The 13,343-nt window shown below is 37.5% G+C and overlaps 1 protein-coding gene across 2 annotated transcripts in view; it reads right to left on the bottom strand.

The window, feature by feature from the left end:
- MTMR7 (myotubularin related protein 7) overlaps window positions 1-13,093 on the bottom strand; it is a 42,256-nt gene extending 29,163 nt beyond the window's left edge. Inside the window, exon 1 of one of the 2 annotated variants that reach the window (XM_085223068.1) lies at window positions 12,767-13,093. In XM_085223068.1, coding sequence (XP_085079194.1) covers window positions 12,767-12,790 — 24 coding nt within the window. In that variant the 5' untranslated portion in view covers window positions 12,791-13,093. The remainder of the gene's footprint in view (window positions 1-12,766) is intronic. The other variant, XM_085223069.1, reaches the window with a different exon arrangement.
- Window positions 13,094-13,343: the final 250 nt, after the last annotated feature.

Below are 13,343 nucleotides of genomic sequence, written 5' to 3'. Positions count from 1 at the left end.
ACACATCTGGAAATGTTTGCCTTCAATCACTTTCAACTGGAATTAAAGACTTAACACCCATGGTTTTGCCTCCTTGGACAAAAATGGATGTTCTCTCTTTGCAGCACTGCTGACAACAGGTATCTATGGCTTTTACACTGTCAATATATGGTATACACCACAGTTTATAGGCATTTGATCTGATGCTACCTAGTGTTTCTGACTGATAAGCTAGAAGGATAAATAGATTAGGAAGGTAGATAACAAATGGATTAAGAACTGCCTGAAACAATCAATAATTTGTTAACAACAGCCTTTGTGTGTTTCCTACTGCAACCATTTTAAAACCAAAATTAATTGCTTTTACTAAAAAAACATGCCCTAGTTCAAACACATTAAATCAAAGAATGCTGATCACCAAGATCATACAATGTGTGGTAAATTATCAAAATGGTTTTATAATGCTGAAATCACACTGAGAATGTGATTTTCACTCAAGCAGCAACAGCACAGCTCTGTGCAGCCTTCCCACTGCTGCAAGAGAGCTTCAGTACACTGCTAATCTTCTCTATGTCTTCTCTTCGACTCTCCACTCAAGACTAGCAACAAGTTCTTCTGTACAGCCAGTTATTTTCAGGACCTGGATCTCATAAATGCTGAAAAGATACGATTCCATTAAAATCAGAAGGGTTCTATTCTTGTGTTTGAAGTACAAAAGCTGACTGTGAGTGCTGCTCCTAGAAAATGGAAGAGGGCAAAAGAAGGTTAAAGACTTCACTACTCTTGGATTGAAATGAAGGCAACTTTGCATCAATTTCCTTAAAAATAGAGTGGGGTGAAACAAAAGTAAAGAAAGAAGAAAGAGATCTACAAAGTCATTTTCATGTTAATAACACAGACTGCAGATTACATTCACAGAAGCTTCCCACAAGACTCAGAAATGGGATATAGTGATTCACAACAATTTTTCTCTCTGTTTTTAAGTAATTCTACCGAAATTACACAGTGAGCAGAAAGATGCCATCACTTAAGAACTGAACATTTGAAACATATTATCTAAACACATTGCGTTATTTTAAAAATAGGAATAGAGATGTTCTTAAAACAAACAAATGAAAAAAACCAGTTTGGTAGCAAAATGCTTAAAAATTAAACAATTAGCAAAACCAAGTTTCCTTCAAGGCCAGCTATAATCTGCTTTAAACAAAAATAAAGCAGATTGAAAGCATGAATAGTCTTTTCCCAGGACCATCTACTTCAGAGGTCACATACTGGGATAAGGAACATAGCAGTAACCCAAAATATTCAGTAATAAGACAAAAAGAAGATATAAAAGAGCATGGATCGTACAAACCAAAGATTTAGGCAGTGCCCCAAGTCTAAGAAGAACCCTCTAATAACGATAAAAATGAGATTCATCTGGACAAAACCATGTCCCTGCCATGCAGTCCTGCCAAGGAGGGCACTGCTCTACAGGACCTGGTCTTGCACAAGGAAGTGGTCACACCAGATACCACCCCACAAACGGAGATACTTTAGGTTGTGACACAAGAAAAGCAGACACTCACAAAGCAGGGCAGAGGCTTGGGGCTGAATTTTCAGGTCTTCAAATTATATCTTCTTCCTCCTCATCAATCAGAGTTCCATAACTGATTTTCTGAACCCAGATGAGGGAGAAGGTACCTCACCATTTTCTGGAGGCCAGCCAGCGAGGGCCTGCTGATAAAGGCTCAGACTCAGACTGAGTCTTCTCCAGTTTTATCTATGGTTTGTTTGATTTATTATTCTTAATTATTCTGTATTATCTCACGTTGCTTTTATTAAATCAGTTTTCTCCTATCTCAATCAGGTTTCTTCCTCTTCTTTCCCAACCCTTTTCCTGAGCAGAGAGAAGGGTGTTGTGTGATTAACGCTTCAAACCACAACATAAGGTCATAATTTCTGATAGCCCTAATTGCATTTTAATTGCATGAATCTGTCATACAACATTGGTACTTGCAACACCTGGTAAGAGTGATCCTCAACTTTGTTAGTTGCACCATAGCATTTTGCAACCAACATGGCAAACAATAAACATCGTTACTGCTGAGAAGGTAAATGAGGATTTCTTTTTTTTTTTTTTTTTTTTATAAGAACTATCAATCATAACTCCCAGTAATCTTGAGCCTTCTTGAAGGAAGCCCTGCAGGCCATCAACACTATCCCCTACACATCACTGTTAACTTACATTTATCAACAATTATTTTTGTTACCAGCATCATGAGACATTGCTGTATGCCCCTACAGCAAACTTTCATTTCTCCTATGCTGTGTAATTTCTCCTATGCTGTATTTGCCTCCTCTGTCATCTCCTCCCCTCTCTGTATCTTTCAAAACTGTTGTCAGTAAAATATTGCAGGCTCTTATGTATTTTCTTGGGTCTCTAGAGAGGAACATCCCTCACTGTAAAAATGGACTTTATTATTTGTTACCTATTTTTTAACTAGTTATCACTGATAGATCCTTATGTCTTCATCCATGATATTAAACTTCTCCAAGAGACTTTGATCTGCATTTTGTCACATGTATACATCCTAGTCCAAAGAAATTTTAAAAATTCTGGGTTTCTCTTTTTAATCATATATTTCCATGAATCTAAAGATTTAGGAAGATTTGGAAGAGCAGCTCTTGACAGTTTTCTTGGATTAAGTTTAGCTGGGTTTTTTGTTTGTTTGTTTGTTTTTGTTTTTGTTTTTTTTTGTCTTTACTGGGACGCTTTTAGGAAACACACCATGGTTACTGGCTTGACAGTTTTCTACTTGACCATGGTAATTTTTCACCATTCATGGTTTACAGTTTCTTATGAAATCTCTTCTAATAATGTGTTTATTGGTGACAAATCTTTTGACATGTTCTTGATAGAATAGATATGGCCCTAAATACTTTTCCTACTTTGATCACTTACTAGCCTCTGTCAAGATTTTGCCTATTAAAAGACAGCTTGAAAAAGGCTTTACTACTAGATTTTTGCTGAGTTGTTCTTCCAAATCTCTTTTGGCTTGTATTATTTTGTTTGTATATTTAATTTATGTTCCATTTTCTTCATTTAGGCACAACTTCAAATTGAAAGAAGCCCTTTTACTTCTAAGAAAAGAAGTTATTAAAATAAGAGACATCCTTTTACTCCCTTCCCCTGCTGGTTAGCTATGCAAATCTTTTTTTTTCATCCTTTAAAGTCTTTTGCTGGAAGTTGGCTTACAGTGAGTTCCCGTATTTAAACAATCTTCATGACTCCCATAAACATTTCAACTTTTGGCTCTCATTCTTTCTAAAAAGTTTTCACGTTTTTATGTACTTTCCTCTTTGAAGTTAAATATTTCCATGTTTAACATTTCCATGGGATATTCTCCCACTTCTTTTGCTATTTCAGGAATACTTAAAGTATATTCATTGAAGTCACACAGAGATTCCAGCTGTATTTTGAACAAGGTCTTTCTGTCACTGCTTAAGATCAGGTCCCAGATTTATTTAGAATTACACACTTATTTTTTTTTTTCCTGATATAAGTAAATAGTAAATCATTTACAACACCTACAATTTTATCCAGAATCATATCCTCAGCAGTTATCCAACACCTATTTGGCAATGTTTCCCATTGCTACAGCATTTTCTGCCTCTATGCCCTGCTTGATTTTGTCTAGGCCATCACAGGTGATGTGACAGCAAAGTTCCTTGCCTTTCCCATGTGACTTGCCACTGAGAGCAGCCTGTCACGTTGATTATTATTTTTTAATCAGTTTCCTAATATGTTTATTACATCACCATTCTCACTTATAACCAGTAAAACACTGGTCTCCACAGGTTTTTCCAAACTCAATATTTGTACAGAAACACAGACACATTTGGACCCGTTGACTATGATTTAATTTTTTTTCTTCCTGTAGTTAAGTATACCTCTTGGTAACTTCTATTTTTTTGAGAATATAGATTTTTTTTTTCTATGAACAGAAATTTTATGACACATTTCAGCATCCAAAATATCAGATGTTTTCTGCATTCTAACAAGAGTTTCTCAGTTTTTCTTCAATACTTACAGGTGCAATTCCTAATTAGCACTCCTAGAAAGTTTGATAAAGGGCTGTTTGTTAGACAATGCAGCTGGCCAAACTTTTAGCTGGCATTTATTTCCAATGGCTTCAATGAATACAGTAAGTACAATGAAATCCTCAGAATTTGGCTTGATAAAGATTAGCATAATTCATCAATCTGGCATAAGTCACCTGCAATATATGCCAATCTGTGATGGTAGTATGAGAAAAATAAAGTACATTTTTTAGTATCTTGCCTCATGAACCACTTCATCATATTGAACATCAATTTCAACAGGCAAGTGAACTGCTTAAGTCTACCTGGATTCAAACCCAGCATTCTGATTTACTGTATGCAAGCAGCACAAAGAGCTTTCAGGAGCAGCAGGGATCCCTAAGATCGCAGAAGCTCATTCTAAGATGCTTGCAAACCCCCAACTGGCATACTGGATTTTATCTGAGCTCCGTCTGTGTTTCTTTGCCTAGTTTCCAGTTACTCAAACTTTCTGGAAAAGTAGTATACAGAAAGAAAAAAAAGGGAAGAAAAAAAGTAAAATAATGCCATCTTCAATTTTAGATTTCATTCAGCTTATCAAAAGATTCAGATAATGAGCTGTCATCTTCATCCTAATCAGGAAAAGTAAGCCAAGTCAATCACCTTAAATGGTCTACAGGGAACAGGAATATGTTCATTAAAAAAAAAAAAGCAAGAACAGCCTGTAAAGCTTGGAGAGCTCAAGGAGAAAAATACAAGTGCTAACCAAACCAGTCTGAGGAGTGGTATCTAAGTAAAAACATAAATTATTTGAAGCTGTTGCCCCCATCATTCACTTTTGCATAATGACTGTGGTTGTCTGGATTTAAAGAAAAGACTGCCAAGAAATTTACTTCAACGATTACAACTCCTCACATGGAGGCCAAACCCACTTTTTTTCAGTGCAACACAGACAACAGAAAAAGAGGAAAAAAAATAGAAGTTAAAGAGAACTCGAATTAAAAACAGATGGAAGGCATTTTTTACTCAGAGAATAAACACGACAAATGGCTTGCCAAGAGGTCATTCAAGAAAAAGATGTATTATTAGAAAAAAGCATGGGTCAAAGCTTTATTCAGGCACAACCTTCACCAGTTTCAACGGGACTCCCACCTAAGGAAGAACAACAAAGATATGATCCTGAAAGTGATCAGAAAAATTGCTGTGCCAAAACATTATTTCTAAAATTACCCGCATACCCTAATTTGTTTCCATCTGTAGTACAGATTTCTTCTTGGAAAAGCTCTGGCTGCATAGCCTATTTTTAAAAGATTCTTGAATATGGTACCTTCATTCTTCAATTTATTTAGGCATTTCCAAACACTGGACAACATCATAAAATTGCAGAAGTTACTGATCCTTTTTCATACTCCATGTGGGAAAGCTCTTCCAGATAAATGCAGGATCTGCTTTTATGTGGGGCATAGACTTGAGTCTGGGGAAGACAAAGAAGCAGCAAGACAAGCAAAACTGTCATGGAGGTTTACTTCCAGCACAGACGCTCTTTGTCTGTGGGTTTCCTTCCCATGTAAGAGCTAAGCCTGCAATTCCTGAATTATATACTGCAATTTCAACTGCACATGTGGAAGAATACAGGTGGAAAACCTATCAGGCATCTAAGAACAAAACTGCTCTACTCCTGCCCATCACCAAGCAGGATCTGTTATTAATTCTTCTGTTTTCTACCCACCAAAAAGGAGGAAAGCTGTGCAAACCCTCACAGCGAGGAGGATGCTACAAGTTAAAGATAAGCAGGGAATCTCCTAGCTCAGGCCACATCCTCGGGAATTTCTTTCTTGTTCAATCAGATAAAATGTATTGCTTTGCAACAAAAGTCTAAGTAAGTGTCAGATAAAACCTGATCAAATACACTGACACTGACACTGAGAGTACAAAAGTGTGGGGGAAGTTTTGGTAGTTCAAGGGTACAGCAAGTCAAATGATGCAGTGACTTCAGTCACTGATTCTTTGAACTTAAGTGAGTTTCCAAGGTTGTGAATGGTGTCTACCACCAAAAGAAACGTTGAGTGTGTGTTTGTTTTGGTCTGGAAAGTAAGAAAAGAGGGAACTGAAATGAAGTTTGGAAGTCACAGTACACATCAGGAAGGGCCATGGAAACACTAGAGCATTATAACAAATGCACAGGATCCGCAAGACAGGTCAAGCTTCCATCATGGTCTTGCAGGCTGTGTGTGTGCCAGCTCAACAGCCGCTATTTCATAACAGTACTGCTGAAAAGCTTGCTCCAGTGCCAAGGAATGGGGCTAGCTTAGGGTAGCAGAGAGCCCTAGAAAGGATCCTTCTTGTCCAGCCATGACATTTTCTTCCCTTGGGCTCCTAGCCCAGGGGCTGCAGCTGTTTTCCCCGCTCACCTTGCAGTGTTACACATACAAGGAGAAACCAAATCCTGGGAACTAGCGACACGGCACTGACTGACTTCAGCACTGCAGGCATGCAAAAGCTGAAGGAAGAGCTTGTGCAAGCCAAAAGCCTGAGCCTAATGAGAAAAAAGAAGCACAGCTGGTATGGTTTGAGGCCAAGTGGAATATTTGAGCTTTCTTCACCCTGGTTGACCTCAGCTATTCAAGTGTTTAGCATAATTCTCAAGAGTGGAAAAAATATAACATGCTAAAGACCAAATGCTACAACTTTAAAGATGTTTTTTATCCATACAGGGAGATTATAATATTGTACTTGCTAAACGAAATATAATATATCCTTTTGCATAGTCCTGGAACAAGAAGAATGGAAAACAGAGCTGTCAATGAATTTTAGCATTTAATGTGATTTCTATTCCATTTCAATAAGAATCATAAAAACTGTTGTTGATCCATGTAACTTCTTTGTATTTTCATCATTGAAAAGATTTCTCAATCTGTAGCACAGAATCAGAAGGCCACATATATAAAGAATAATAAAAAGCCAAAAATATGAAAATAATTAAATTTAAATAAAGACACCTAGGGCAAACCTGACAGGAAGGGGGAAAATAGTCAACAAAAATTTAAGCAAGCCTAATTCATTAAATGACTGAAGTAAAGCTGAAATAATGGAAAGTAGCTGAAAAAAATTTAAGGAATTACTTGCATATTAGCAAGACACTGAGCAAATTACCTAACAAATAGTTTGATTAAAAATATCTGATTGTTGTGATTTATAAAACATGGAAACTAAACACCATATTATCATATGTATATGAGTAGCAATTCTATAATGGATGCAGTGAGCTGTAGCCTATTATAAGAGTATAGAGCACTGCAACATGGTGTCTACACCACAATACAAAGACAGAAATTACCAAGAAAAGAAGTGAGCAACTGATGAATTTCCTAAGTCAGTAAATCTTAATACATTTTCCAAAATTGTTTAGATTTACCTCTGAAAAAATATACAGAAAATTCTTGTATATGGCTATAATGTATAGCAGGGAGGAACAATTGTGCACTGAGCAATGAAGACAAAAAATGCAAACCAAAGAATTTCTTGCAGGCACATTGTTCTGGCACCTTCAGTGCCAACTTTTGTTTTGTTTTATTTTTTTAATCAGCGCTACACCTAAAACAGAAATAAAGTGCATATTGGGAATAGGCACATACATAAAACTCATGTTTCAAAAGTGAAAAACACATCCAGAATCAAAGGGTTCTAATCCCAGAGGTAATGTAAAATAAAGAAAGCCAAGTGAAAAATAGAACTGCATGCACAAAAGCCAAAGAGCTGAATCCTGAGCCTTTTAAAACCAGAGGAACACCTTCATTGCCTTAAATAACCTTTGGATCACTGGCTCCATCAGTGTTCCTGCATCAGCTCATAAATTTGGCAGCATTTTCCCGTATGGATGATTCTTTTCTTCACTCTCTACTAAACTGCTTTTCAGTTAGCATTCTGAATTAGATGTTTTGGTATTAGATCAGAAGCACTATTATCCTGATCTAGCACAACAGCTCCTTCACTCACTTCACAAGGGTCAGTGTGCTCCTGGATTCACCCAATTAGATGTAACCAGTCAACACTTAATTAGTTATTATTTAAATGGTCAGCTGTCCTACAGGCTCTTACTGCTACACAGGCACAGAGTTTTCAGATAATAAATATATGACATGTTTTAACCTATTTCACATGGAACTTTCAATAGGATGACCAAAGGTTAAGAACAGACAAATGGATAAAGAGAACCAAAAGTAATGTTCTGTTTCTTTAGGAGAATGTATATTAATATATCATTGTGAGATATATGAATCAGATTACAGAAACAAGGAAACAGTTATAAGAGTAGTGACCAGATAAAGTAGATTATTTTAATAGAAAATGAAGAAAGTATTAATGCCAAAGTTTCTGCACCTTATTTACATAACTATCTTAGAAGCTGATACACATGAATAAAGGGTAACTGGAGACTATGAATCTTCTCTAATGAGATTCCAGAAATTCTTTTGGCTATGTGTACAGATCTTCTGCTCTTAAATCATATATCTAAAGCTTAGCATTAAAAATCTCATTCCATAAGTAGCAATGCCCCAAAGTAACCAGAACTGAATAAATAAACTTTCCCCACATAAGCAGAAGAGTGAAATTTCAACTGAAACTGTTCTCAAAAGTTTTATCTGTAGTCCTCTGTAACAATCGTGTTACTTGAACACAGGATGAAGGGTATTGTCTATTGTATCTCCAGAATAACTCTGCTGGGCCAAATACATCTGCAGTACAAATGCATTCTGCATAGCTGGGAAAATTCAGGAAAGAGAATGGCACAGGGGACTTTTGTGACTGAGGTGTGCTCATCTGGGCCAAATCTGCTAAAACAAAAGGAAATACCACTCAGTGCTAGAAATTAGCTTGGGAAAGTAAAATACTTGGTAAGATTCTTCATCATCATGAGAAATAGCAACGTATCTTACAGTTTTCCTGAGAAAGGAGTCATTGAAAAGAAATACCTCACTGTAACATCACAAAAACAAAACCACTTGAGCAACTCAAACAAGAGATACTCAAACAAATGAATTTCCAAGTTAATTCCACTCAAGACAGCTGCTATACCAGATGTAAATATGATGCATTTTTTATTTTAAGAAGCCCATTCAATAATCCTGCTGCCAATACATGAAGACAAATGATATGGAACAGTGGTAAATAAAATAAAGTGATTAGCAACAGTGCCCAAAGTCCCCCAGTGAAATAAACATATCTTTAGAGCCCTTAGCTGTCTACTTGTTCATGGTTAAACATATATCTACAGATGTTAACAAGATTTGCTTCTTATCTGTGTGGAAGTATTGTTTATTAATTTTTTTATCACTGTTATAAGCAGTTCATCAAGTTTTGGGTTTTGGCAGTTATCCTAGACAAATCTTGCTGCTCAACCCATACTAATGGCTGACAGTGGCTTTACTCATTTTTAAAAGATTGTTGGAATTATGCATAACTTAATTTAGCTATGCGTGACAGTTAGTAACTTTTAAATACACTCAAATTACAGCCTTCATAAATAGGATGACATTTACATTGTGACATTTACATCATTGCTGCCTCTATGTATTTGTACACGCACTCTCCATTCCACCTTTAACACCATGGTAGAACAATGGCATTTAGTACATAAAAGACTGTGTTTGAGACTCAGCTATATACTGTCCAGAAGGGCTAAGGAATACCATTTAATAAAATAATGAAGAAAAGCAGTTTAGCCAAGTGGTTTCTATTTCTGCTATCAACTTGCTATTTTTGCTTACCAAGGAGAGATAATAGTTAAACTCTTCAGAACTAGAATTTAAGGTATTATGCCTTTTGGTGAAGGGCTAGGCAGTGTACCATTAGTAAAAGTATGTAGTTATGTCAATAGCACATTGGAAGAACAGAACTGCTGAGAAGGGGAATACACACATTTTGAAAGACTCAGAACAGATTTTGGAGTGGGAAATCCTGCCGGAGCCCTGTGATGCTGTCGCAAAGTACGCAGTAAGGCTGACCTAGAGGGCAAGATATATTTAGAGTTCAAAAAAACCTTTTGACAATCAAAGATTTTTAGAGAAACTAAGTTACCATGGTACTGGAGGAAAAGTCCATTTACAAACTGAAAGGATAGGAAGCAGAGTAGGGCTTAATGGCATGTTATGCAGGATGGAGGCAAGTCAGCAGTGAAGCCCTACAACTTCTGAGACTGGTTTCACTCAACTTTATCAATGCCCTGGAGAAAAGCAGTAAAATCCTCAAGTCTGTGGATGATAGTAAGCTTTCTTAAACAGTCAAATGCTGTATTTGTGGCACAAGAACTTCAGAAGAGCCATGTGCAGGCAAAAGAAACACAAACAAATATATATGGTTTAGCTATAGGGCAAAAACCCTACACAACGATGGATGGATTCAGAAATTATAGTTCTCACACAGAGAAGAGGTCTAGGGGTCACTGCTAACATTCCTCCAAATTTACCAGAAACACGCATGCTATGATCAAGATTTATGATTAAGGCTTGGAAAAGGTGAAAATAAACTGTTATTCTCCAAATCAGCAAAGCTAGTAGCAAGGAGCATTGAACTAAACTTCTACAGCTGTGATCTTTTGCAACTTGATCCCACATAGGAAAAGGGCGTTAGCATGTCCAGAAAGAGATTTGGCAAACACATGCACAAGAGGTCCATAAAGAGACATGAGTCAAACATGGGAGAGATGGACTTGACTGCAACAAATATGGACACTGCAAGAGTGAAGAATGTAGCCAGGATCTCCTTCCACCACTAGAAGATACAGAGCAGTGACCTAATGAACTATTGGTCCAGACGACATGGAACTCCTCTCTGCTAATGTTTATTTCTTTTACTTAAATGACAGCTATGCTATATCAGATTTATTTTAATATATGTGAACTATCATTCACTGCTGTTTTATTTGAACTAAAATAAAAAACAATTGCTAATTATTTTCGCAACAATTGGCATTACATTTTTATTTCCTTTTGAAAGAAAAGCTTTTACTTGGGACAAGAACTTTGTTTTAATTTTGTATTAGTAAGTTCACTAATTTTCTAAGTATGGGATTTATCTTGACTTTCAAAATGTCTGGGAATCCTGGACAGTCACATTATTCTGAAATAAATACCTCTACATAGTAAGGCAGTTGCTTATCAAGCTTTTTACTGGATGAAATTGAATGGAGTTAGGAAATGGGACACCAGAGACTAACACTCAATATAGTGACAATATTTCTATTCTTAGCATCTCTGAGATTGGAAAACATTTAACGTAAAATTTCAAATTATCAGTGAAAAAAAAAAAAATCAGTAAAAACAATTAAAAATAGACATCACTGTTTCGGTGACTGATTTCCTGTTTTTTTTGTTTTTTGTTTTTTTTGAACAAGCACATCAAAGATACTATTTCTGCAAGGTAAATGTAGATACACTAAGGCATCACTGTATTTGGGAGTAACTTGAGGGATGTATTTCAACACCTACTCATATTTAATATCTTGGCTTTTCTGTATTTGTAGAAGGATTTTTTAAAGGGTTTAAAGGCACCTTTACATCCTGCCTTCTAAACTGCCTTATTCCAGAGACATAACTTCCAGAATAACTACACATATAAGGAGATGCATGGAATAAAGACTGCACAATAGCTCCCACTGAGTATGATTTCCAGAGCAAGTTCTGAAATATCAGTGCTGTGCTTTCTTATAGCTGTCTTGATACTAGGCATATGCAAAACCCATTTCTGCAACATTTGAAGGCACACATTTGCAGAAAAACTAACAGAAAAGCTTCCATTGTCCATAATAGGCTTGGGTCATTCATTAAAAACAAGCATGAAGACTTATTTTTAGATTTTTTTTTTCCTTATTAATCTGCTTTCATTATTTTTCACATCCATGCTTTCACCATTTGGCTCATGGTCAGAAGCACCTGTTCAGGCAACTTCCACTGACCATTTCCTACCCGTGGTAAGATGATTCTTAGTGTTCTGACATTCTGAGATAAGAATCTGATGATTCTTATCTGTCAGTGTTCTGACAGTTTTCCTTCCAAAAAAAAAAAAAAAAAAAGCCACTGATAAATCATGAAATAAGAAGGAACAGATGCTATAAATACATATGTTCATTTTAGCACCTAAAGACACAAAAATCCAAGTCAAGTAAGGAGTCTCATCTGAAATTAGCATCATCATGCTACACTGACAAACAAACAAACAAAAAAAAACCAAAATCACACAGGCACAAATCAAATACAAATAACTTTTTAACAGCTTTGAGAGGCAAGGGGAAGGAAACAAAAAAAAAGGTAAAAATATATGCTATGCCCGCTTCAAATTAGTATATTGTGGGAGTTCATTTTTAGTCATTATTTTTATGTGTGCGCCAAAACTGCATCTCATTTTATTGAGCAAGATGGAAATTCTGTTAACAAACACAAGCTTCTCCTGCAGAAAAAAAATGGACTAACAGAAGAACTATAGCATCAGTCTGCAAAAACTAAACAAATTCATCACCAGAGCTGACACTGGGACGAGCTATAGGACAGCACACCTCCATTCCGATAACCTACCAGACACGGTCGGGGTCTGTAATTCACTAAGGCGACTCAAACCCCCAGCCCAACCCGCAGCACCCCCACCCCGGGGCAGCCGGGTGGGCTGCAGCACAGAACGGCCCTACAGCCGCAGCTCTGCCCTCCGCGAGGCTGCTCCCGCCCGGACCCACCTTGGGCATCCGGATGTGCTCCATGGCGGCGGCGGCCGGCCCGGCTCCTCACGTCAGGCGGGCAGCCATGCGCACCTGGGCTCGTGCCGGCCTTTCATATATATATGTACATATATTTATATATAATATATTAATTTTTCCCTGCGCTTTCTGGCGCAGATAGGATTAAAAAAAGGAAAAAAAGAAAAAAGAAAAAAGAACAAAAAGAAAGGAAGGGCTGTTCAGAGCAGAGGATGCGGCTGTTCGGGTGCCGGCAGGTCAGCGGCTGGCTCCACCTCCCGCAGCCGCCATGCTGCCCAGCGGCGGGGATGCTCGGCGCGGCCCAGCTCGGCTGCGTCGTTTCGGGGCACGGCGCGGGGGTCTCTTGGCAGCTCGGTGTCTGGAATTGCCCCGCTCGATGCTTTCTGTGAGAAGGACCAGAAACAGCGAGGGGAGCTCTGCCTGAGGTGGCCTCCCCCCATCTTTTCTTATTCCCTGGTTCAGTGTGTGCAGTATCTCCAAGGCAAAAACTGCGCTACATGAAACTGAAGCACAGAACTGCGTCAATCTCAAGCTCTGCATGTCTGTTTTTCAATAA

This window comes from Meleagris gallopavo, chromosome 4, assembly GCF_905368555.1.
Source record: "Meleagris gallopavo chromosome 4, MGAL_WU_HG_1.1, whole genome shotgun sequence".
NCBI classification, from domain to species: Eukaryota; Metazoa; Chordata; class Aves; order Galliformes; family Phasianidae; genus Meleagris; species Meleagris gallopavo.
This window is presented reverse-complemented; position numbering and strand designations above follow the sequence as displayed.